Raw genomic sequence first — 26,383 nt, 5'->3', positions numbered from 1 at the left:
AAACAAACATTCTACCTTGTGGCAGACTGCAGTTTCCAAATGGCTGCACCAATACTTCCCATCCCACATGTTCTTTTACAAGAGGTGTTGCCACTTCTCCATTACAAAGTGGGGGTCTATGTTCCATCTCCCTTAAACTTGGGCAGGCCTGTGACAGTGGTAAAAATGATGCTAGGAGGCTTCTGAGGCTAAGTCATATCATCACCTCGTCCTCTTACAGGACGCTCTTCCTCGGAATTCAGTCACCCTGCTACGAGGCTGCCAAGCAGCCAGATGGAAAGGATTTCCGTGGTGTTCTCCTCAGCCCCAGATGAGATCCCAGCTAAAGCAGACATAGGACCATTTCAGTTCCCAGCCTTTGACACTCAGAAATGAATGACATCAAGTAAAGCACAGAAAAGTAGTCCCCACCAAGCCCAAACTGACCTGAATATTTGTGAGCAAAATAAATAATGATGTTGTTTTAAGCCACTAAATTCTTTGTTTGTTACTCAGCAACAGAAAATGAAGAGACCTATCTGATTAAAGAGTCAAACTATTTTATCTCGGTCAAGGTCTATATGAGTAAGGAAAACAATGTTGGGAGAAATATAAAAAGGTCCAATTTGATGGGAGGGCAATTTAGCAATAATTATCAAACTTTAAATTGCATATAATATTTGACCAAGCAATTCCCTAAGTCACAAAAATGTGCACAAATATGCTAATTCCGATATTGGCTATAAAAGCAAAAAATAAATAACCACTCTTAAATTGTGGTACACACATACAAAGGAAAACTAACTATATAACCATTTTTTTTAAAGTGCCAATACATAACAAAAACAAGAGAACCAAGAAATTTTAAATGTTCATGTAAAGAAATATACTTTGTATCCTGAATGATGTAGATCAAGAGTTGGCCAACTTGTTTCATAAAAGGTCAAAGAGTAAAGACTTCCTCTTTTCAGGGCACATCCTGTCTCTGCACATTCTTAGTGTTTATGTTTGTTTACAATCCTTTAACAATGTAAAAACCTTTCTTACCTCATCAGTTGTTATAAAAAGCAGTGACTGTTTGCTGACCCTAATGTAGATAATCACAAATATTATGAGACTAGAGGCCTGGTGCACAAATTCATGTACCAGTGGGGTTCCTCGAGCTCTCCGACATCCCTTGAGGGGCCCTGGATTGCAAGAGGGCACAGGCCAGGCCGAGAGCCCCCACTGGTGCACAATCAGGGCTGGGGAGGAACGCAGGAGGTTCGCCAGCAGGGAAGGGATCACAGGAGGGCTTCAGGGAGTGTCCAGCCTGTCTCGCTCAGTCCCCATCAGTTGGACCCCAGCAGCAAGCTAACCTACCAGTCAGAGCGTCTGCCCCCTGGTGGTCAGTGCACGTCATAGTGAACGGTTGAGCAGCCTTAGCATATCATTAGCATATTACGCTTTGATTGGTTGAAAGGACTACCGGACACTTAGCATATTCGGCTTTTATTACATAGGATAATTTTTTAAAGTAATATCTGGTTTGGAAATGTAGTCAAACTTCAAGACACCTCCCGCCTTTCCTATTTTCAACTAATTTCGGATCAGGTATTTTTTCTCAGCCTGGGGTGGGGCTAATGGCATGGAAGATTTAAAGTCCAGGTTGTTTACAATGAACTAGAATCTGTTTTCAGATTACTGCTACTTTGGTATACTGTTCTGAGGGACAACAAAAGCAAACTTGAGAGGAAATTAGTTTTCCACATTTCCACAGAAGGTAAAAATGTTTATTTATTGAATTGAGAATTTAAGCTTAATAAATTAGGTCAATCTTTAAAAAAAAAAAATACAAAAGCCCCTTCTATGTCATAGCACTATCAGTCATCTATTTTTTTCTAATCTTTTATACCACCTGAAAGACTCACTGTGAAAAGTGTTGAAAGAACACAAAAACGCTTTAATGCTAGTGCCTGGTGCTACCGCTATAAGCAAATGGTGCCAACAGCAAATGTTACAAATTTAAACAGCAACCCACCAACTCCAATCTCTCAGAAAATACTTTGTAACTTATCCCTAATTGCCAGCATTCTCTGAAGCATATTACACAACCTTGGAACTAAAGCTTTTCTTTTGACATGAACTCTGCTCTCACCAAAGTTCAAATCAGTTCTAGAATTTAATTGTCATTTACTAAGCACTACTAACTTATAAAACAGGCTTTTCCAAAATTTAGTTCTGAACTTTCTACTTTTGTTATAGGTTTTGGCTTTGGTGTTTGTTTGTTTTCTCCATCCTATTCACTGAAATCTTGGTGGAAGACCCAAACCTGCCTTTTTCCCTCTATGTTTCCTCTGGGGAGTGGTGCTCTAAGAAGCAGTTGCTTATCCTGACAGATCTGGTGTCTTCCTCTGCGTGTCTCTCTCATCCATCCTCTCTTGTTCCCTTTCTTTTCTGTTTTATCTTGCTGGTATTTCCTTCTCAGACTATGCGAGGAACTGTGAGGATACAAACATGGTATTCCCTAATTTCAGAATATGTAATTTTATGAAAGTACTGGAGTTTGTGCACACGAAAAGGCCAATTTTAGGTTAAAAAATATCCAGTAGTGTACTTTTCAGTGAGCATTTATTAGAGCACTGTTACTTTAGAAATAAGGCCAAGGAAGAAAGACACAGAATTACACAGGATGATCTGGAGAATAAAAATTGGAAGATATGCCTGGCCAGTATTGCCCAATGGTTAAGCATTGACCCATGAACCAGGAGGTCATGGTTTGATTCCTGGTCAGGGTTCAATTCCCAGAGGGAGGCATGCAGGAGGTAGCTTGATGTTTCTATCTCTCTCTCCCTTCCTCTCTCTGAAATCAATAAAAACATATCTTTAAAAAAAAATTGAAAGGCAGTTGTCAGTGGTCCCTGTGCTAAATTAATTTTATGTCTGTAATTTGCTTCCAAACAATTGGGATGAGGACAAGTAGGTAGACATATGGATAAAAGGAGACCTGCCATGAGGTGACTGTTATTGAAGCTGGATAACAGGTGTCTGGGAGTTCATTATATACCTTCTCTATATATAATATAACTGCAGACTGAAAATATTCTTAAAAAAGAAAGTCCCAGAAATTCCAAAAAAGCAAAATTTGAGTTTGCTGTGCACCAATGAGCACTATGCTGAATCCACACAAATGAAGTAATGCGTAGGCAATCCCTGCTGTAGCCTGTATACAAATATAGGTTACACGCAAATACTACCCCATTTTTTATAAGGGACTTTGTGTAGGGTGGCTACAGCATTTGGACAGGTTCAAGCCTCCTCAGACTAATGAGAGGGCACGGTCCTCTCGTGGCAAAGCCACATGCAAGTCCCAGCTTGGAGGGCAAAGCCCTCTTAGCACAATTATAGCCAAAGGCTATGGTTGTACGCTTGACCTTATGGTCCGAACCAGTGGTTCCATGTGGCTGAGTGATATGGGCTGTGGGAAGTGCAGCAAGTACTGCCAAAACAAAGCTTGATGGAGTTCAGGTGCATGTAATTGAGTAGATTTGAAACCCGCAAGAACATTGTAAACATCTTGGCCACGCCCTTACTTTGCCTGGAGGAATCTGGCTATAAAATAAAGACTTGGCTTGCAGGCTGTGACACTGTTTCTCCATCAGAGAGCAGCGTCCCACCTAGCCCCAGCTTTATTCTCATCTGTCTTTCTTAATCCTTCACCGCCCTCCCTCAGGTTGACCCCTGGCTGTAATGAGGGTGGCACAGGACTTGAGCATCTGAAAATTTTGGTATTAGGGGTGGAAGGAGGTCCTAGAACCAATTGTCTATGACTGTATACATTTCAATATACATATTTCATTATTCACTGAAATATCCATTTTAAAAGTTTAAAGTAATATCATTAAGAACAGAAAAAGGTAAGATCATATAGGATCCTAGAAAAATAGATAATAAATTCATGTGGAAAAATAGATAATAAATTCATTAAGTCCAGCGACCTCCGGACTTAATGGGGGCTAATTAGATCATGGATATGGTTGAGGATGAAGGGAAGATTGATAAAAGAGATAAGGGAGTCAAAGGTCCCCTAGGGCAGTGGTCGGCAAACTCATTAGTCAACAGAGCCAAATATCAACAGTACAACGATTGAAATTTCTTTTGAGAGCCAAATTTTTTAAACTTAAACTATACAGGTAGGTACATTGTTATTAACTTCATGGGGGTACTCCTAAGGCTTAGGAAGAGCCACACTCAAGGGGCCAAAGAGCCGCATGTGGCTCGCGAGTCGCAGTTTGCTGACCATGGCCCTAGGGAAATAAAACCTAATAAAGATGTCAGGACAATAGAGTAACCACCAGAAAATTTAAAAAATGAAACATATATAAGTAGGAAACATCCTATATCTTATATCAAATTCCAAACAACTTAAAGATATTTAAATGTGAATAATTAAAGCATAAAAGGTACCAAAAGAAATCATAATCTATACTAATAAAAAGGTAATATGCTAATGAGACTGAACATCTTCCAGACGAGGTTCCGGACGTCCTTCTGGACAAACCCATGGTGGCAGGGCTGAGGCAGAGGCAGTTAGAGGTGATCAGGCAGGCAGGGGAGAGCAGTTAGGAGGATCAGGATGGCAGGGGAGAGCAGTTAAGGGTATCAGACCATCAGGGGAGAGCAGTTAGAGGGATCAGGCCAGCAGGGGAGAGCAGTTAGGGAATCAGGCCAGCAGGCAAGTGAGCAGTTAGGTGCCAGCAGCCCTGCGGGGTCCCGAATTGGAGAGGGTGCAGGCCAGGCTGAGGAACTCCCCGCTCCCGTGCACGAATTAGGGGCAATCAGGCAGGCATGCAGGTGAGTGGTTAGGAGACTGCGGTCCAGGATTGTGAAAGGGATGTCCAACTGCTGGTTTAGACCCGATCCCGGCAGTCGGACATCCTGGGATCAGGCCTAAACCAGTAGTCGACATCCCCCAAAGAGTCCGAGATTGGAGAGGGTGCAGGCTGGGCTGAGGGACACCCTCCTCCTGTGCACGAATTTCGTGCACCGGGCCACTAGTTATTTTATAATAATCTCAAAGTTCTAAGAATGACATACAACTCGAACCTATAAAAAGAAAAAAATTAATACATTTTACTACACAAAATATTTTTAAATTATGCATAAAACTATCCTACACGCCCTAGCCGGTGTGGCTCAATTTGTTGAGTGTCATCCTGTGCACCGAGAGGTCCCTGGTTCTGTTCCCAGTCAGGGCACATGCCAGGTTGTGGGTTCGATCCTCAGTAAGGGGCATGCAGGAGGCAGCTGATCGATGTTTCTCTCTTTCATTGATGTTTCTCTTTCCCTCTCCTTTCCTCTCTCTCTAAAATCAATTTAAAAATAGTTTCTTCTCCTTAAGAAACAAACTATCCTATGCAATATAAAAGGAAAAAAGACCCTAACAAAAAATGTTTAATTCACATAACAAAGACTTCACTAAAACAAAAAGTTCCTAGAAATCAATTTTTTAATAAGTCCAACAACCCTGCAGAAAAAAAAAAAAATTGGCAAAGAAAATTAACAGATAATTCACAGAAAAGAAAATACGAATAGCATTTAAACATGAAAAGATTCTCAACCTCACTCATAAGAGAAATGCAAGTTAAAACTATATTCAAAGGCAAGGCAGTGGCAAAACAGGCACTTTCAGAAAAGAATATAATTGGTAAAACCTCTATAGATGTCAATCTCACAATATCTACCAAAATTATAAATGCACATATTCTTTGACTAAGCACTTCCACTTCTGCACTTATGTTGAAAATATACTTGCAGAGGTTTGGCTGGTGTGATTCAGTGGTTAGAGCGTCAGTCCCCCACACTGAAGGGCCAAGGGCTCAATTTCAGGTCAAGGGCACATACCAGAGTTGCAGGTTTAATCATGGCTCGGTCCAGGCTCTTGCAGGAGGCAACCAATCAATATGTCTCTCTCACATAGATGTTTCTCTCACTTTCTCTTTCTCTCCTCTTCCGCTCCCTTCCATTCTCTAAAAATCAATGGAGCCCTAACCGGGTTGCTCAGTGGATAGAGCGTCGGCCTTCGGACTGAAGGGTCTCAGGTTCGATTCTGGTCAAGGGCATGTACCTTGGTTGTGGGCATATCCCCAGTGGGGGGTGTGCAGGCGGCAGCTGATCAATGTTTCTCCCTCATCGATGTTTCTAACTTTCTGTCCCTCTCCCTTCCTCTCTGTAAAAAATCAATAAAATATATATTTTTTAAAAATCAATGGAGAAAATATCCTTGGATGAGGATTATATATATATCCAAATATATATATTTGCAGATATGCAATATAATGTATAAAATACACTATTGTTTGTATTAGCAAAAAACTGGAACTAAGTTAAATGCCCATCAATAGGGGAGTAGCTAAATTATGGTCTATCCTTTGTAAAATGCTATGTGCCACAAGGAATAAATTATGCGGCAGTTCTTTGAGACCTATTTGGTACAATCTGTAAGATATACCATTAGATTTTTTAAAAATACAAAAGTTTATAAAATCAATATGTTTTACATGTTATCACTTATTATTCATAAGGGGGAAAAAGAATATAATTATCGGAGATGCATAAAATATAGTTAACAACACTGGTTTCTCCAGGGAAGGGAAAATGGGTAATTGGGGCACAGCGTGATAGAGAGGGCCTTCACTGTATCCCTTTATAGACCTTCTGAAAATTTTCCACATGAATTTATTATCTATTTTTTAAATAAAACTAAATTTACATTTTTTTTTGAATATAATTAAAACTTTATTGTTCAGATTATTACATTTGTTCCTCTTTTTCCCCCCCATAACTCCCCTCCTTCCAGCTCCCACCCCACCCTCCACCCTCACTCCCCACCCACTGTGTTCATCCATAGGTGCATGATTTTTGTCCAGTCACTTCCCGCATCTCCCACACCCCTTTTTCCCCCAAGAATAGTCAGTCTATTCCCTTTCTATGTCCCTGATTCTATTATAATCACCAGTTCATTCTGTACATCAGGTTATTTATTCACTTGATTCTTAGATTCATTTGTTGATAGATGCATGTTTGTTGTTCATAATTTGTATCTTTACCTTTTTCTTCTTCTTCCTCTTCTTAAAGGATACCTTTCAGCATTTCATATAATACTGGTTTGGCGGTGATGAACTCCTTTAGCTTTTCCTTATCTGTGAAGCTCTTTATCTGACCTTCAATTCTGAATGATAGCTTTGCTGGATAAAGTAATCTTGGTTGTAGGTTCTTGGTATTCAGCACTTTGAATATTTCTTGCCATTCCCTTCTGGCCTGCAAAGTTTCTGTTGAGAAATCAGCTGACAGTCGTATGGGTATTCCCTTGTAGGTAATTGAGCCTCTTTCTCTTGCTGCTTTTAAGATTTTCTCTTTGTCTTTTGCTCTTGGCATTTTAATGATGATGTGTCTTGGTGTGGTCCTCTTTGGATTCCTTTTGTTTGGGGTTCTCTGCGCTTCTTGGACCTGTAAGTCCATTTCTTTCTCCAGGTGGGGGAAGTTTTCTGCCATTATTTCTTGAAATAGGTTTTCAATATCTTGCTGTCTCTCATCTTCTGGCACTCCAATGACTCTGATATTAGACCGCTTAAAGCTGTCCCAGAGGCTCCTTACACTATCTTCACACTTTCGGATTCTTTTTTCATTTTGCTTTTCCAATTGGGTGTTTTTTGTCGAATCTTTGGTTTGATTATTGTACTCCTCTGGTCTGCTATTGGGTATAATATTCTTTATTTCAGTCCGTGTATGCTTACTTTCTAATTTCTTTATCGTAGCATCGAGGGTCTCATTAGTTTTCGTGAGGCTCTGCACAAATTTATGGCAAGCCCTCAAAATTGCGATTCTTAGCTCCATATCCTCCATTTCTGTCATGTTTCTTTGTCTCCGCATCTTTTATGCTTTCTTGGTGCACCCCCTTGTGGTCTCTGTGCGCAGTCTTGTTCTAGCCAAGCCTTAATTGTTGTAGTTAACACTAGAGGGATTTGACCCCCAGGCCGACTGGCTATAGGAATCAGCTGTATGGAAAACGTCTGCCTTCTGGGGAGGCGCTAATCCAGCCTTTGCCTGAGGCGATCGGCAAATGGCTGTGCGCAGGGTTTGGGCGGGGCGGGATCAACAGGGCGGGCGGAGGGAGCAGTTATGGCCACGCTCAGTCCCGTTCCCAGAGGCTCTGCTTCTCAGAACCCCGGCAGCCGCTGCAAACCTCGGAGAGAAATTTGCCCTCAGGTTCCAACTGATGCCGGATAATCCCGCTTCTCCCGTTTGAGTCTGGGTCCCTAGAGACTCGCCCGGATCTGGAGCCCAGAGTCTGAGACTCACTCCCGACAGAAAACGACAACCGCGCCCTCAGCCACCAGCCCGCTTTGCGCGCGCACCTCGGTACCTTTGTATTTTCCACACTGCGCCGCCTGTGAGCCTCGATTTGCTGTTCTCTTTCCTTCTAGTTGTAGAGTCTCTCTTCAGCCAGCCTTCCTGTGGTTCTGGGTGATGTCCGTTCAGTCTTTTAGTTGTATTTTTGAAATGGTTGTTTGCGGCAGCGGTCTCCGGTGTTTACCTACGCCGCCATCTTGGTCTCCTTTATATCTGTGGGGAAAAACCTGAGCAGCATTTGAAGCTTGCTTTATTGTCAAGGCTGTCTGCCTAAATTTACATTTTTATTTTTATCCTTACCCAAGGACATACTTAGAGGGAAAGGGGGAGAAGAGAGAGGGAGAGGAGGAGGGGGAGAGGGGGAAAGGGGGAAAGGGGGAGAGGGAAGTGGGGGAAGGAGAGGGGAGGAGGCATTGAACCAGTGACCTCTGGTGCACAGAATGGTGCTCAGCCAACTGAGCCACACCAGCCAGGGCCCTAAATTTACATTTTTTAAAAATATATTTTTATTGATTTCAGAGAGAAAGGGAGAGGGAGGGAGAGAGAGACAGAAACATCAATGATGAGAGAGAATCATTCACTGGCTGCCTCCTGCATGCCCCCTACTGAGGATCCAGCCTGCAACCCAGGCATGTGCCCTTGACTGGAATCGAAACCGGGACTTTTCAGTGCACAGGCCGATGCTCTATCTACAAAGCCAAACCAGCTAGGGCCTAAATTTACATTTTTAAAAACACATGGCAACCAATTATTATATCTGTGATAGCCATTACTAGTAGCAGTGTGACATAGTGGTAAGACCTCAACCTAGAGTCAATAATCCTAAACTCTAGGGTGGTTCTATCACTCACTAGTGGGCAAATCACTTAACTGTCTCTGAGCCTGTTTCCCTTCCCTAAAATGGAGATATTTCCTGCATGCCTACCTCTGTGGGTTAAGGATCAAATGAAATAATGGATGTAAAAGCTGCCTGAAAAATTGTAAAGGACTTTATAAAGTATTAACAGAAATACAGATGTCAAGAAAGGGATGTGGTTATCAGGGTAAGATGATGAATTGGTTTAGGCATTTGTAATTTGAAATGAAGAGACCGTTTTGGAATTCATTTATCTAAACAGAGGTGCTAAAAATCACAAGCATAGAACAGACCCCCAAAGGATAAACATTCGATAAACAGGATTATAGAACTGCACCTCTGCAAAGTCACCTAAGTCTTTGCTGCTCAGTGTCACCTGGGCGCTTGTTAGAAATGCAGAATCTCGGGCCCCACCACAGACCTACTCAATTAGAATCTGTATTTTAATAACATCCCGAGGTAACTTGTATGTACATTTTAGGTTTAATTAGCATTAATTTACTCATTTTTTCAGATACTAAAAGTGAGGCCCTAAGTAAAGGGACATACATACCCATGTTCACACTGTTAGTATGTAGCAAAATCAAGATTTGGATCCAGGCTTCATCTCCTGGGCTGTGTATATACACTGTATATTTGCTTCCCAGATACACTATTCCAAAACCTTTGAGACATCTTTAACTGGGTGATGTCCACATCCCCACCTCCATGTCTAATCAGCCACCCAGCTCATCAATTCTTTCTTCATAATATCTCTGGCATATGTTTCTTCTTTTCCACATCCTTTATTAATTCCCCTAAAGCTATTGCTCTTTATACTATGAAAAAACAGCTTCCTTCTCTTAAGTGTTAACATACTGAACCTACCAAGACTAGCAAACTCTAACTTAGTAAATCTAACCCAGAATATTCATGTCCTCACTTCCATTATTTTTTCCCATTACCTCTTTCTCTTCGCCTTAGAACCCAGGTTGCCTTTAATTAATAAGGCCCTCCCTCTATAATCAAGCTTTACTAAAGAAATCCAAAGGCCCTGAACTACTTTCCAGTACAACCTTTAATCCCAATCTGTCCCAATAAACTCGCCATTCACAAACATTCTCCTAGCTTCACAGTTCTCTCCTCTACACTGTACCCTAACAAACCAAAGTATTTCAACATTTCTTGAGTACCCACATGGTGTGCCAAGAACTAGACAATAAACCAGAAGTTTACATAGCTTCAATAAAAATAAAAGTCCTGGCCTCTGCCCCATTTCCACTTCTGCACCAACAAGTTTTGACTTCTTTAAGAGCAAATAATATGGGAGGACTTTTATAGATGCTCAGCCACGAGAGGAATAGATGAACAGACAGAATAAGCCACACACAGCATGAACACTAACTCCTGTACAACAATCTGTACACTACAGCACGAGGGTACAGTTCTAGAGACTCCCTTGTACAAACTGAATTCGATTAAATCAACCTGAAAAAGCAAAGGGTACTTCAGTTCAAAATCAGGTATTTATTCCAATTACCCAAACACTGAGTTCTAGCTCTGCCATTTCACTTGGGAATATATTTAACCTAAGCTCCAGGTACCTCACCTAAAAAATGGAGCTAACAGCAGTTTCTACCTCACAGACTTGTAATGAGGAATAAATGAAGTAACTGCAGAGTGCTTAGACACAGTGCTGGCACATATGACAGTTTAATAACAGGACTATTATTATCGATCACCTTAGAGTTTCCTCAGTCTCTGCGGTCAGTTTCCCTGTAGCTTCAAAATCTACCCACTTAAATGGAGCTATACAGGTTTGTGAAGAATGAGGCAAAGGTGAAATCGGAAAGTTGTATTTTAAATACAACAAGCAAACAGAGTAAGATGACAGGAAGAGCTCTGAATGTAGAACCAGAATTAGCTGGGTATGAGCTCAACCTCCTCCATGTTCTTTTCTGGGCCTTGACTGTTCTCAGCTGTCACATGGGGGAGATGGTTTTAACTACTGTGGTGAAAAATATATGAGAATGGTTTTAAAGAGATTAGATACTAAAAAACACAAGACAGCATGGCAAAATGTAAAAAGGTAAGAGTGGGAAACTTGTCCTTGAATGATTTGTAAAGGTATTTCTGTAATGCTGTGTGACAAGGAACCCTGAGTCTTGACTGGAGGAAAACCTGGCAGCAAATGGTCATCACAAAGTTGGAGTGAAGTGAATACAATTAAGTACACAAACACCTAACCTTCTTCATGACTCAGCTTCAGAATCTCCACTTTGGAGACATCCTTCTGGACCTTCCTTCCCCATTCCACTATCCCAAACCAAGATGATCTTTACATAGTATTAAAATAGCTGAATCTGGCCCTCGCCGGTTTAGCTCAGTGGATACAGCATCGGCCCGCAGACTGAAGGATCCACCGGTTCCATTCTGGTCAAGGGCACGTACCTTGGTTGCAGGCTCGATCCCTGGCCTGGTGGAGGCACGTGCGGGAGGCAACCAATCAATGTGTCTCTCACATTGATATTTCTATCTCTCTGTCTCTCCCTTGCCTACACTCTCTCTTAGTATCAATGGAAAAATATCCTAGAGTGAGAATTAAAAAAAAAAAAATAGCCGAGTTTGTATGTCAAAAACGCAGCTAATGTGCAATGAAGAAATTATGCAATTTTAGTGTTCCATCTAATAATCAGCCTCATAGTTTCTTATAGAAATATATGAATATCCAAAGTAAAATAGTCACTCCAGAGCAACAGACATCTGTTCTGATTTTTATGTATATTTTAAATACCTTCCACATAGAATACATTCCATTAAGTCAATTCATGAAAACAAGCCTGAAATACCTATATGTACAGTTCTATAATGGGACCAATTCTATCCTGTACTGTGTATAGTCCTGTAAAATATCCTACACTTGTAATGAGCACCACATAGCCTACCTGCCTCCCTTGCTTTGTGATCTATTTTCAGGATGAAAAATTAGAAAGTCTTCTTCATATTGTTGCTTCTCATATATTCCTAAACATTAACATTCTAGTGGATGAAAGCAGTGTTAACAGTAAGATGCTGGGGCCCTCTGGCTCCATCTTGTTCAAGCTGCTTTGTGACCATGGCTCAGGCTAATAGCTTCTGCTTAGTCTTGCATATAGGCACGCTACTCATTACAGAAATTCTGCTTGTGGCTTGAGGAGATAAGTAAAATATGTACAGTATTGCTTACCAAAGATCTGTAGGAACCTTGTAACCAGATTCACAGCAACTAGTACAATCTTCCTCCAACCTCTGCTGCCCAGATGTGTGCAGTGGGCCATCACTCTTGCCCTCCCTTTTGCACTTCCCTTGACATAAAAGAAGCCTGAACTCTGTACTTTCCAAAGATGGATTTGAGGATTAGGATTCCCATCTTCTCAGTTGGCACCTTCTCAATTAATCAACCTCTCCTTACTCCAAACTCTGACGTTTGACTGTTAGCCTTTTGAAGTGTTGGACACATGAACTTTGGACCCCTGACAGCAGTACCAATTTTCTCAATGACATTATTCTATTCAGTAAGGTAGACAAAGTAAAAAAAAAAAAAAAAAAAAGTTTTTTCATAATCCTTGCATTTTAAAAGTTTACTTTTCCTGTACTATACCAAAAAAAAATGACTGCAATTATGACAGGAAATAATTCGTATCCTCTAAAAGACATAAGTAGATTAAAGGAAACAAGACATATAGTTTCTAATCCTGTGCCTAACATAAATCAAAGTTTCTTCTACTTTTAGACTTAAAATCAGTTTTAACGTAGGCTAAAATGAACACATGAAAAAAAAAATGAAAAAAATAAAATAAAATAAAATGAACACATGAATTACTTATGGGTCAAAAAAAGTAAAGTCATGTTAAAAAACACCAAGTTTGTCCTGGAAATAATAGATCATAAAAGTCTGATTTCCACTTTTACTTATTTGTATCTTCTCTTTTTTCTTACTCAAGAGTCTACCGACAAACGCCAAAGGTAACTGCCGGTTTCAGCTTCCTGATGTTATTATTTGTTTTAGTCTGACTGTATCTTTTAGGACATTCTAAAACCATGGTGGGGGAAAGTGCCAGATATTTCAATGGACCAACAAACAGACCAAGACCCCTAAGTGCTGGGTTCTAATGCTTAGCTTTAGCATTATCTCTCAGCCTCTTAACCAAAAAAAAAAAAAAATGCACTTAACTAGAGTTTTCAATGCCTAATAACATCACTAGTCAATGAGGTCAATGGCAATATTACACAGAATAAAATTCCTGTCATGAAAAACCCCAAAATCGCCGGATGGTATTAAAGAGGTAGAGAATCAGGACTTCTTAAGTGGAATATTCAACAAAGGATAGGCATGGTAAGTACCCAGGGACAAAACAGGAAGACTGTTCACGTAAACTACAGAGGGACATTCCAAAGTTTCACTCTAATTTACACCATAAGAGAGGAATGGGGTGGAGTCTGAGTGTTTGCCCATAAAAAGAAGTTTAAAATGCAGCCTCTCTCCCATTTTTATTCTAGCTTAAAATCCTCAAAGCTGTAAGTGTAATGTGTCAAAGCAAAGATAACTTTAAGAATCAAGTTCTCAAAATACCCAGCCCAGCACAGTGGAACTGCTCATGAGAGACCCAGGATCTGGTCAGGTCCCTGCTGCTAGCAGGAACAGTATGACACTCAACTCAGATTTGTTTTATGAATACTCTTTATTAACTCCTTGAGGGCCGGAATAAACAGGCCAGGGCTATGGCCAGGGAAATAGATTCACCCGAGTGCTTCAGATTGGGCATCTATAAAATTCAATGATTCAAAATTCATGTTTCCATCTTAAAGTAAGGTAGAAAACAAGGTTATATAATTCTGAATCAAGAAGGTATACTATAGCCCTGACTGGTATGGCTCAGTGATTGGAGTGTCGGTCCACACACTGAAGGGTCAAAGTTCAATTCCCGTTCAAAGACATACACCTGTGTTGCAGGTTCAATCCCCAGCCCAGGTCAGGGCAGGTGGGGGAGGCAACCAATGGATGTCTGTCTCTGTCTCTCTCCTCCTTCCCTTCCACCCTCTAAAACTCAATGGGAAAAAATATCCTCTGATAAAGATTAACAAACAAACAATCAACAAAAGAAGGTATAGTATAAATTATGATTTTTTAAAATTCCAATGTCAAGTTTTCCATTCTCCGTGTGCTCCTCTACCTGGATAATATAAGGATGTAGCTGCTAAAAAACAAGGCACTAAAAAAGTTGAACTCTGCCTCAGATATGACTGATGTCATCAAACCTAAAATAAAATTTAAAAGCTAAAATGTCCTCTCTTAACATAATGTCTTTAATTTTTCTAAAACAACCCTAGTTAGTAGCTGCACATATTTGAGTACATTAAAAATGACAAATATTTCTTTCTGCCACCTTCCTACCACACCCCCAGTAGTAATGTCTGACAAGTAAAAATACACAGATTATCAAAGTACACATTTGGAAATTATGAAGACCTAACTTTTTTTTTTTTTAACTACACATTTCAGGCCCAACTTATTAGTTTCAATTCTGCTCTTACTCTATTTCCAGTCAGTTTCACTTCTGAATTTTCTGCCACAAAGTTAAGAACTGTGACCCTGTGGAGAAGTAAGTACTAAAAAAGAGCACAGTTTTTCCTTTCAAAGGAAAACTAAACATTTTCACAGGAAAAACAAAAAAAATTTCTTAAATTCCTAGTGGCTTTTGTCACATAAAAATAATGATTTTAGGATGCTGATTTGAGTTTCTGTAGCTTCCTCATATAATTTTGTTTACAAGATCCAAAGAAGCTAAAAAATTGCCATCATTTTATTTTATAGATATACAACTATATATTATTTTTTATTTGAGTCACAAGGAAGGGCTCAGTAAATATTGTGGAAGGAATAAATGTGCATAGCATGTTACTACACTGTAGGGGTATATGTTCCCAATAAGGTACAGCTTCCTGCAGTGTGGTGCAGCGGTTAGAGCGTCAGCCTGCAAACCAAAGGGCCTCAGGTTTGATTCCCAGTCAAGGTTATGTACCTCGGTTGCAGATTCATTGCTGGCCCAGGTCCAGGCAAGTGCAGGAGGCAACCAGTTGATATGTCTCTCTCACATATCTCTCTCTCCCAACCTCCCTCTAAAAATCAATTTTTAAAAATAATTTTTAAAAAAGAAGAGCTCCCAGTAACTAACTGGGTTCAAATCTATAATAATAAAAGGGTAATATGCTAACTAGACCGGATATCTTCCGGACATCATTCTGGACATCCTTCCTGACAAAGCTGGGGCCCGAGGGAAGCTAGCCCGGGTCCCAGGTGCCTGCGGGTGACCCAAGGGAAGGCAGCCCGAGTCCCAGGTCCTGGAGGGAAGCCAGTACCGGCAGCCTGGGGAAGAAAGGCCAACTCTTGCACGAATTTTCGTGCATTGGGCCTCTAGTTTAAAAACAAATAAACAAAGCACAGCCTTTATTACACAGGGGCCTCTTGTTCAAACTGCACTTCAGGAAGAGGCCTGCACTGAACAGTCTGCCTGCAGTGTTTCTGCCATCTGAGCCAGGCCTTATAAAGGAATTCCTGGAATCCTATTTCAACCAGTAGGACTGAGTTTTTCTCCATCCAATCTGAGCTACACAGCTATATCCCCGTAACCTTCTTCACCAACCAATCAGGACAGTGCCTTTTGAACCAATCAAATTGCAAGAATGTGGAGTCCTCATTTGCATGAGGACAGACCAATCAGGAACCAAGGGTGGGGACTTCTGTCTATACTAGAGGCCCAGTGCACAAATTAGTGCACGGGTGGGGTCCCTCAGCCTGGCCAGCGATCAGGGCCAATTGGGGCAGAATGGCCGGGCGGAAGGACTGCAGGAGATTGGCTGGCCGCAGGAGGTTGGCTGTGGGAGCACACTGACCACCAGGGGCAGCTCCTGCTTTGAGCGTCTGCCCCCTGGTGGTCAGTGCGCGTCATAGCTACCAGCCGGTCGTCCGGTCCTAACGGTCACTTAGGCTTTTATATATATAGATAAGTCAGCTCCCCTCTGGTTCTAGGAGCACACATTCCCTTTCCACCAAAGATTGCTTTTTCCCAGGCTAGTCTAGAGCTGAAACACCGAGATGTCTCACAGATAAGCGCAGGGAAGGACAGACCAGAGAGGAATAGCAGACTAATTCTAATAAAGGAGGTATCCTACAAAATATTTGACTACTATTCAAAACTGTCAAAGTCATCAAAAATCGAAGTCTAAGGAATTGTCACAACCAAGAGAAAGCTAACGAGATAAAGCAATCTATATATATAAAAGCCTAATATGCAAATTATCCCCTTGGGAATTCGATTGCTCACTATGACATGTGCTTGACCACCTGGGTCGGTGTGGAATGAAGGAAGGCCCCAGCCTGGCAGCCAGAAGGCCCCAATCAGCCCTGATTGCCAGCTAGGACTAGGGACCCTACCTGTGCACGAATTTCATGCACCAGGCCTCTAGTGATATATAATGTAGTATTCAGGATGAAATCCTGGCACAGAAAAAGGTCATTAGGCAAACACTAAAGATCTATCAACAGATGAATGGTTAAAATGTGGCACATGCATATAATAAATTATTACTATAAAAGGAATGAAATTCTGATACATGCTACAACATGGATGAACATTTAAAACAATAAGTGAATGAAATAAGCCAGACACAAAAGGAAAAATAGGGTATAATTCTACTTATGTTAAGTCTCTAGAAAAAGCAAATTCAAAGACAGAAAACAGAATTTACCAGGAACATAAGGAAGAGAGAATAGAGAGTTATTGTTTAATGGGTACAGTTTCTGTTTGGGATGATGAAAAACTGTGGAAGAAGATAGTGATGGTTGCTCAACAGTGAGAATGTACTTAATGCCACTGAACTGTACACTTTAGAATAATAAATATGGCAAATTTTATGTTATGTATATTTTATCACAATTTTTTAAACTAAGGAAATCTAAACTATTGACTTTAGTTAATAATAATAATGCATCAATATTGGTTCATAAATTGTAAAAATTTGCCATATTAATGAAAGATGCTAAAAATCAAGGAAACTGGATATTGGCTATAAGGGAACTTTCTGCACTGTTTTTCTATAAACCTAAACTATTCTAAAAAATAAAATCTATTTTAAAATTCCACAATATATAAAAACTAGAGGTCCGGCGTATGAAATGTGCGTGGGTTTATGGTCTCTAGGCCTGGCCTGTGATCAGGGCCATCTCTGCAGCCGGCCCTGTCCCCCACCGCCACCCACCCCTGGTTCCCCATTCACCATGGGGCGATGGGAGCCTGCCCGCTGGGGAAAGGGACCAAGAGGTGGTCAGTGCATCTCATAGTGACTGGTCAAGCGGTCGTTCTGGTCGTTCCGCTGTTAGCGTCAATTTGCATATTACCCTTTTATTATATAGGATATCAAAGCATTATGTTGTACACCTGAAACTAATGTCAATTATATCTCAATTTAAAAAAAAAAAAAAAACATGGAGAAGGGGAAGCAATTTCCTAAAGAAGGGGTAGGGTAGTAAGTTACAGTGATCAGAGTAAGTGCCGGAGCGATGATGGCCAGACAAAAATAATAACAATAAAGACAATCACTTCCCCCAAAAAATTCACGGAAGATAAAGGCTCATAGCATTAATATACCCCACCTCCTTCCAAAAAAAGGACAAGAAAAAATGTTCTTAAATCAATGAAAAACATAAGTAAGCAATCAGAAAAATTAATGGCAAAGATATGAACAAGGAATTCATTAAAGAAATGCTATATAAATCTGTGTAAAAGTACTGAAATTCATAGGGTTGTATAAGAATAAATGAGATCATGTAATTAACATAGTGTTTGATATACAAAAATAAAGCTATTAAAATATAACTAATAATTAAAGAAATGCTTATTTAAATAACAAAAATAAAGGGATGAGCAAAAGTAGGTTTACAGTTGTTCATATGGAAAATAATGCAATTAATATATAATAATACAAGAATAAACTGCCTTGTGTACTCACAACTGTAAATCTACTTTTGTCTACCCCTGTATGTATATGTACATGTAGGTAAAATACATATATAAAACCTGCATACATAAAATTGGATTGGAAAACACTGAGAAAATTTATGATGCCCAAAGTTGACAAAATGTGGAGATGCAGGTCCTAACTCGGTAGCAGTGTAATAGGCATATCCTTTTTGGAAACTGCTAATATTTTCTAAAGCTAAAATAGTTATATATAACTATTTTTTTTTTAAATATATTTTATTGATTTTTTACAGAGAGGAAGGGAGAGGGATAGAGAGTTAGAAACATCGATGAGAGAGAAACATCGATCAGCTGCCTCCTGCACATCTCCCACTGGGGATGTGTCCGCAACCCAGGTATATGCCCTTGACCGGAATCGAACCTGGGACCTTTCAGTCCGCAGGCCGTCGCTCTATCCACTGAGCCAAACCGGTTTCGGCTATATATAACTATTTTATATATAGTTATATTTATATATATGTGTGTGTGTGTGTTTGTTATACTATATATATATATATATATATATATATATATATTCATCCTTTGAGTTATTTCACTGCTCTAAATTTATCCTACAAAAATTAGGTATGAATACTTATTGCAACAATGTAATAGAGAAAAACTGAAGAATCCAAAAGTCTACATATGGGGTTAGTTAAACATACTAGTAACTAAATATTATTATACAAAATGTGATAGATAGATAGATAGATAGAGACATGAACAACTAAGAAAAATAATATTAAATTGCAAAATCTTTTAATTTTTTTTAAAAAAGGGATTAAAGTGGGCTAGGATTATTTAATCTGAGCTCTTCTATTTATACTTCAAGGAAACCAAACCTGCATGCAAAATTGTTTATGTATGTATGTAAGTGCATTTTCTAAGGAAAGAGCCTATAGGTTCTACCAAATCTTAAAGAAATATGTGACGCTCCAAAAAGGGTCACTAAGCAATCACCAAAAAGCACCCCCTGCACACACCCACTCTAAGTATCTGAGAAACATAGATAAGTTATACTCAAGTGAGGAAGTCTTTAGGAAGGAAAGAAATGCTCTCAATTAAACTTTTAAGGGATATTAAATGTCTCTATCACAAAACACATTTTTTATTTCAAAACTCCTAAATCTAAGGGTGTAAAGGAAGTTACTCTTCAAATGAACTCATATTCACTAGGTAATTAAGAACCACAACCAAAAATTACAGAGCAAAAACAGTCTTCAAAATGTGTGACTAGTTCATACTGAAATTACAGTTAAAATAAGATCACAGAGAAGCAAAAGGAGGCAAAGACTAAGTAGTAGTTTCATTTGACACAGTCAAGTAGCTGTCAGACTATAGTTAGTACTCATACATATAAAGGATCAGGAGTTATAAAGTCTTAACTAAAGTTTTTTGGTGTGTGTGTGTTTTTTTTTAAGACAAGTAGATTAAAATAAGAGAAATAAATTAGGTATTACACATAATTTAATGAACTTTCTTTAAGCAAAAACAAACGTCTTTTTCTGGAGGCAGGTGGGGGGTGGTCCAATACTTCTGGAACTAATCTATTATAACATTACAGTCATTAGAAGCAATGAGATTAATGAAGAATAGAATAAATGAGTAGTAATAGCAGTGATACTCTCTATCTTAAAATGAATGTATAGTTGAGAACAGTGGTTCTCAACCAGGAGTAATTTTGCCCCTTGAGGAACATTTGGCAACATCTGGATGCATTTTTTATTGCTAGGACTGGGCAGGTGCTGTTGGTACACTGTGGGTAGAGGCCAGGAGTGGGGCTAAAAATCTTATAGCCCCGTCTGTCTACCCACCCAAAATGTCAACAGTGCCAAAGTTGGAAAAACTCTGCCTTAGAAATAAGCTGGGGAACCACTGAATCTATGCTTTGAAATAATCAACTTTAGTAGAAATTCTCAATCAATAGGGTTGGCTTATTTGTTTAGAAACATTAACATTTTACTAAATAGCATGGGATCTATTAAAATTACATGATTGTCAAAAGGTATTATTTAAAGGAAAATTAATTGGACTTCCAATTTATCTAAACCTTTGAAATTTTGCAAAAGCTACAGGCAAAAATAAAAAGACAATGAATTAATGCTAACAGAACGTTTTATACACACACATATCCTATGACTCTCACAAACAATACTGAGCAAAAGAAACCAGTCACAATCATACATTTTGCATGATTCCATTTATATACAGTTCAAGAATAGGTGAAAACTGATCTCTTATGTTAGAAATCAGAATAGTGACTCCTTCAGAGAAAAGGGGAGAGAGAGAAGGGTGAGAACATAAAGGGGACTTCTGGAATGCTAATAATTTTGTATTTCTTAATCCAGGTAGTAGTTGCAGAACTGTGTTCACTTTGTGACAATTCATCAAGATGTATACTTAAGCCCTGACCGGTTTGGCTCAGTGGATAGTGCGTTGGCCTGCAGACTCAAGGTCCCAGGTTCGATTCCGGTCAAGGGCATGTACCTTGGTTGCAGGCACAACCCGGTGGGGAGTGTACAAGGAGGCAGCTGATCGATGTATCTCTCTCATCAATGTTTCTAACTCTCTATCCCTCTCCCTTCCTCTCTGTAAAAAATCAATAAAATACCTATTTTTTTAAAAAGATGTATACTTAAAATTCTTCAAGTTGTGTACTAGTAATCAGTGCAGTTTACTGTATACAGATAACAATTTAACAAAAATGTTTCTTTTTTAATGTTATATATTTATAACCCCCAAAATTTGGGCATTTGGACCCAGGAAGCTAAATTAATATCAACTGCAAAAGTGAAAGTGTTTTTGTTATACTATAGGCTGCCTTCCAAGAATCCAAGGATGACACCCCAGAAAGCTGTAAATACCATACTTGGCACTCATACAGCATTCACTGTGCACTTAAGTCACTATATATATATTCCTCATCACAAATCCAAAAATTTGATAAACACAAATGCAGTTGAATTTCTTTCATGGAAAGTATGTTAGGGTTGTTTCCTCAAATGTTAAACTGTGAACTGTTATCAAAGAACAGGCTCTATGAAACAAACGATGCTTTCTCTTTCCTGATTCCACATTTTCCCAAAGCCTGCCACACGAAACCCCTCTAGGTCCTCAACTCCTTAGGATTTCTCCAGACTGCTTGCTGATAACAGTGCCCACCACTGCTTCTCCCAGTATCCAGTCTCACACTCCACCTCTTCACCCACACACATACCCTTCACAGTAACCCTCATTCCAGAGGTTAGCCTGCCCTCCCCTCAAGACTTTTACTCTTTCCCAACACCTCATAAATACAATCCAAACCTCACTGCTCTCAAGCTCCTAATATTCTCCACAAATTCGCTTCCCACAGCACCACAAAACCAGGGCACACACTGTCCCAGTCTTTTAAATCCACTTCTGCCACACACACACACACACCTTGCTTCTGCAAACAATTCAGCTCACTGGCCACCACTATTATCTCAACTCCCCTCTTCCCTTTAGCAATCCCCCCGACCCCCCCGCACCACCACACACACACACACACACACACACACACACACACACACAATTTTCCGGTATTCAGATCCATCCCATTTCCCACCCACCCTCTGCTTTCCTCTTTATGAACTTTTCCCAAGTCCTATGACAGAAATCACAAGTTGGAGAAAAGGTATGCAGGAACATGCTCTGTCCTGTGTGCAGGCAGTTGCACAAGCCTCAAGCACACAACCACGCGCACGGGCTGGAGTCAGACGCTGGATTCTGCAACCCAGCGCGGGCACCTACTAAATGCAAGGCTTCGAACGAGTGGTTTTGCATCAAGCTGCAGTTTCCCAACCTCTACAAAATGGGGTTAAATAAAACAGTTATTTCACAGAGTTGTGGGAATTAAATGAACTACCAGCCACTTAGCACAGCGCACAAATCCATCAAGATAAACTCTCAATAACTGACAGTTTTTCTGCGGTCCTCGGTGTGGAAGGAGGAATAGAGAGGATGAAAGGTTCTTTAAGTTTCTCTAAAGCTACTGTTCCTGCAAAGTCTCCTCTCCGGGGACACCAGTAGGGCAAGGGAGAGAAGGAGGGAAGGAGTACTCTACAGATGTGTGGGGGATACAAAGGATGCTGTCCGATCCCCAAACTCAGTGCTCTCTTTATCATCCCCCTACAATGTGGACCCAAGAAGCCATCAGGCTCTTGCAGATGGATGGGGACGTGGATATACATCGAATCCTCCTTCCACGGACACTCATCTGAAGGAACGAGAGCGGAAAGAGCCCCTCCAATTGCTGAAATGCGTTCCTCGGGGGTCTGAGATTAGGAAGGCAATCCCGAAGTCTCAAAGGATTCCTCCTGGGAAGCGGAGGGGGGCAGTTCACAATTAGGAGAGACTAAAAGTAAATGCCAGAAACCTGAACGACTCCTCGCTTCTCCGGAAGGAAAGAGTAGCAACGGGATTCTCCGCGGGTGGGTAGGGAGAGGAAAAGCGCTGTCCCCGTCTCTGGCGGGGCCGCAGGGCTTCCCCGGGCCCGTTCCTAGAGGGATAAGGGGGAGGGTTTCCGCAAGGGAATCCCCAGCTGCCCGGTGACAGCCGGGTTCAGGCCCCCAGGGAGTTTCTCCGGCTCCCTTCCGTCTCCACACAGCCCAGCTCCAGTAGCGGGGTTTCTCCTCGGGCTGCGGGGTCTCCCGGAGGTCCGGCCATCACTGGACCCCTCCCCTTACAAAACCTCGTCAGCCCTCCGAGTTCTCCCGGCCACTTCTCGGGGTCTCCTGCTGGCACGGGGACAGCCCGCCGCCCACGGGATCCCCTTCCGAGCGCTGCGAGCCCGCAGGGTTACCTGCTGAGACGGCAGCTCCACGTGCAGGGCCCGCGCAGCAGAACCGGGAGGCAGCGCGGCGGCGGCCGGGCCCGGGGGCGGCGGGGGGACCGTGCCCCCGATCGACGCTGAGGCGCTCATCTTGACCCAGGGTCCGCCGAGCGGCGGGGCCGGCACTCCTCCGGCATCCGCTACCACCGCTCAGCCACGACCCGCAGAGCCGCTGCAGCCCGAACACCCGCCACCGGAGGGGCAGGACTGCTCTACCCCACCTCGCGCCGCCGCCGCCGCTGCCTAAGGAAGAGCCATATTACCGCAGTGCAACCCCCACCACCCTGCCGAGACCTGGCGTGCTCATTGGTTCAGCTTCTATAGGGGCGGGACCCAACCACAGAGAGGAGACGCGCTATTGGGTAAGAGGTCTGTCCTTCGCCGGCCGGAATGGAATGGGGCGGAGGGACCCGAGGATGGCCTCAAATGCGTCTGTCAAACCCGGGTGAGACCTGGGGCGGTGCTTCTTTTTCCCCAAGTCTAATTGGTTTATTCACTGCCACAGGGCGGGGTCTCCTGTTGGACCCGCAAAGGCCATTGCTCTAGGTCGTTGTCAGTTGTCGGTAAAAGGAAGAGGGGCGGGTCTGATTAGGTACAGAGTGCGCCTGGGCTCCGGTGTCACGTGCAGGAGGCAAGCGAGTCACCTGATTAGTGAGAGTCAGTCTTCCGAACCACTTCCGCCCTAACCTAGTTGCCATAGTAACCAGCCTCCTGAAGAGGGCGAGGAACCTCCCCGCGAGCTGGATCGGGTCCGTTGCAGACCTTCCCTGCCGGCTGGTCTGCACTTGGTTGCAGGCTCCCTAAACATTCTTTTCCTGAAGTGCTGCCGTCCACGTGCGGGGGTTGAAAAGGAATGGCTTATGGTTTGGCATAAAGGCACCACGCAGGATGCATTAAGACCAGAAACCTGTCGGGCAGTCCCACCAGCTCTTCCAAGACCAACTCTAACCCACAGGCCATGCCCCTCCTGGCTCGCCACTAACTGCTGGACTGAGCTACAGGGGATGCCAGGCACCCAGGTCTCTGTATCGTCTTTATGAGGGGGTTGCTTATTCTGTCCCTAGAAAGCCGTTGCTACTTTTCTCCTAACGCTCACCCATCAAATCTCATCTGGAGCTGGAATCCCTTCCTCCAAAAGGCTTCTCTGATTCACTCTGGGGCCTGATTAGGAATCTTGTCCCCACCATATTCCTGATTATTCTGTTGCATTGTCTTTTAATATGTGCAATACACACATGTAGACGTACACACATACATACTGAATTCCTCAAGAAAAAGAACCTTGTCGTTTATCTCTGTATCCCCAGTGTTTTTGAAGTGAAGCCTCCCTCAAATGCCACCTCTTCCATGAAGATTCCTTGATCACAGTGACAGTGTCTATAGCAATTGTGTCTATAATAAATAGCATTGAATCGTTCTTTAGGATATTGATCTGCCTTCAACCCCCGCCCCCCCCCCCCCCACGGCCTTCCCCTCCCCCTCCCGCCCCCCCCCTGCCAAGCCCCCCCCTCACCCCACTGTGAATTTCTTCACCACTTGGACTGATGGTAGCTCAAAGAACTCAGTGTTTTAAAGTCAAAAACAACAGGAATCAAGCACTTCTGGAATCTTGGCTCTGCCACCTTCTAAATATGTGTTCCTAGGCAAGCCAGTTCCTCTCTCTTAGCTTTAGTTTTCCCATCTATAAATAGTAATAGGATGGCTGTAGGGATTAAGTCAACACATATAAATTGCCTAGTTCAAGACCTCACATATAGTTGCACTAAAGATATTGTAATAAAAGGTAAGCATACTATCTTTCCAGGGTGTTCAGAAATCTAAAGATACTTTGGACCTGACCCCAGAGCTGACTAACATGAATGGCATACTGTCTCCTATTCTGAGTGGTTCCTCATGGCTAGAGCCTAGGGTGTATGCTCAGGTGTTTGTTGAGAAGGGAGTAGCTAAGAAATCCCAAATCTCATCTGGCTCAACTCATATAGTGCCATGATCTGGTGGAATTTCCCAGAAAACATCTTTGTGTTTCCAAGCTCTATCAGTTTCCTGAGGCTGCTATATCAAATTTCACAAACTGGGTAGACTAAAACAGTGGTCGGCAAACCGCGGCTCACGAGCCACATGCGGCTCTTTGGCCCCTTGAGTGTGGCTCTTTCACAAAATACCACATGCTGGCGCGCACGTACAGTGCGATTGAAACTTCGTGGCCCGTGCGCAGAAGTCGGTTTTCGGCCTGGGCGAGTCTATTTTGATGAAGTGGCGTTAGAAGAAGTTGGGGGCGGGGGTGGAAATATAGAGAGGATGAATGAAAGGAGATATAAGACGAGTGTGGGTGAGAGAGTTGGAAGGGGTCAACCTCAGCGAACGTACCTCAATCAGATTGAGGACGTTTTTAGCAAAGGCCAGCTGAGGAGTACCCTAGTTAAATTAATAACAATGTACCCACCTATATAGTTTAAGTTTAACAAATTTGGCTCTCAAAAGAAATTTCAATCGTTGCACTGTTGATATTTGGCTCTGTTGACTAATGAGTTTGCTGACCACTGGCCTAAAACAACATACCTTTATTCTTTCATCGTTCTTGAGGTCAGAAGCCCCAAACAAAGGTGTCAGCAGGGCTGCACTCTCTTAGAAGGCTCTAAGGGAGAATCCTTCCTTGCTCTTTCTGGTGGCTCCACGTAGTCCTTGGCCTGTGGTTGCATAACTCCAATCTCTACCTTCACCTTCACATGCCTTCTCTCCTTCCTGTGTCTTCTTTTTCTTATAAGGACACTTGTCTTTGAATGTAGAGTCCACCCAGATAACCCTGATCTCATTTTGAGATCCTTAATTGCAAAGATCCTTTTTCCAAATAAGGTGATGTTCTCAGGATCCCGGGGTTAGAGTGTGGACTCATTTGGGCAGAGTGGGAAGGGGGCATCATTCAACCCACTGCACAAGTTAAGGAAATGGGCTGGGCTCCTTCATTGGCTTCCATGATAAATGAACACAGAATCACTTCTTCTTTTGGGGGTTAGCTCTGAATATTAGCCAACTTTACTACTTCATTCATTCAACAAATATTCATTGAAGGCTTCCCTGTGTCAAGCCCTTTGCTAGGTGCAGCAAAATCAGACTTGGACTCATCCCCAGAGGACCTGCCTTCCTTCTAGAGGAGTCCAATGGTAAACACCAATACTAAACAAAGAGTGATAATCCAGTTACTGGGTCTAAGGGAATTTCAGGGGCTGTGGGAGCCAAAGAAAACAGATTTCACAGTTGAAGGAA

General features: G+C 41.9%; 1 protein-coding gene across 1 annotated transcript in view; it reads right to left on the bottom strand.

Annotated features, from left to right (window-relative positions):
• Positions 1-23,345, bottom strand: part of UVRAG (UV radiation resistance associated) — a 284,911-nt gene extending 261,566 nt beyond the window's left edge. Inside the window, exon 1 of the mRNA XM_070425651.1 lies at positions 23,090-23,345. Within this exon, the coding sequence (XP_070281752.1) occupies positions 23,090-23,209 (120 nt within the window). The 5' untranslated portion in view covers positions 23,210-23,345. The remainder of the gene's footprint in view (positions 1-23,089) is intronic.
• Between the last annotated feature and the right edge of the window lie 3,038 nt (positions 23,346-26,383).

Source organism: Myotis yumanensis, unplaced genomic scaffold (assembly GCF_028538775.1).
Source record: "Myotis yumanensis isolate MYYU_CA2020_CCGP unplaced genomic scaffold, mMyoYum1.0.hap1 SCAF_10, whole genome shotgun sequence".
In the NCBI taxonomy this organism is placed as follows: domain Eukaryota; kingdom Metazoa; phylum Chordata; class Mammalia; order Chiroptera; family Vespertilionidae; genus Myotis; species Myotis yumanensis.
This window is presented reverse-complemented; position numbering and strand designations above follow the sequence as displayed.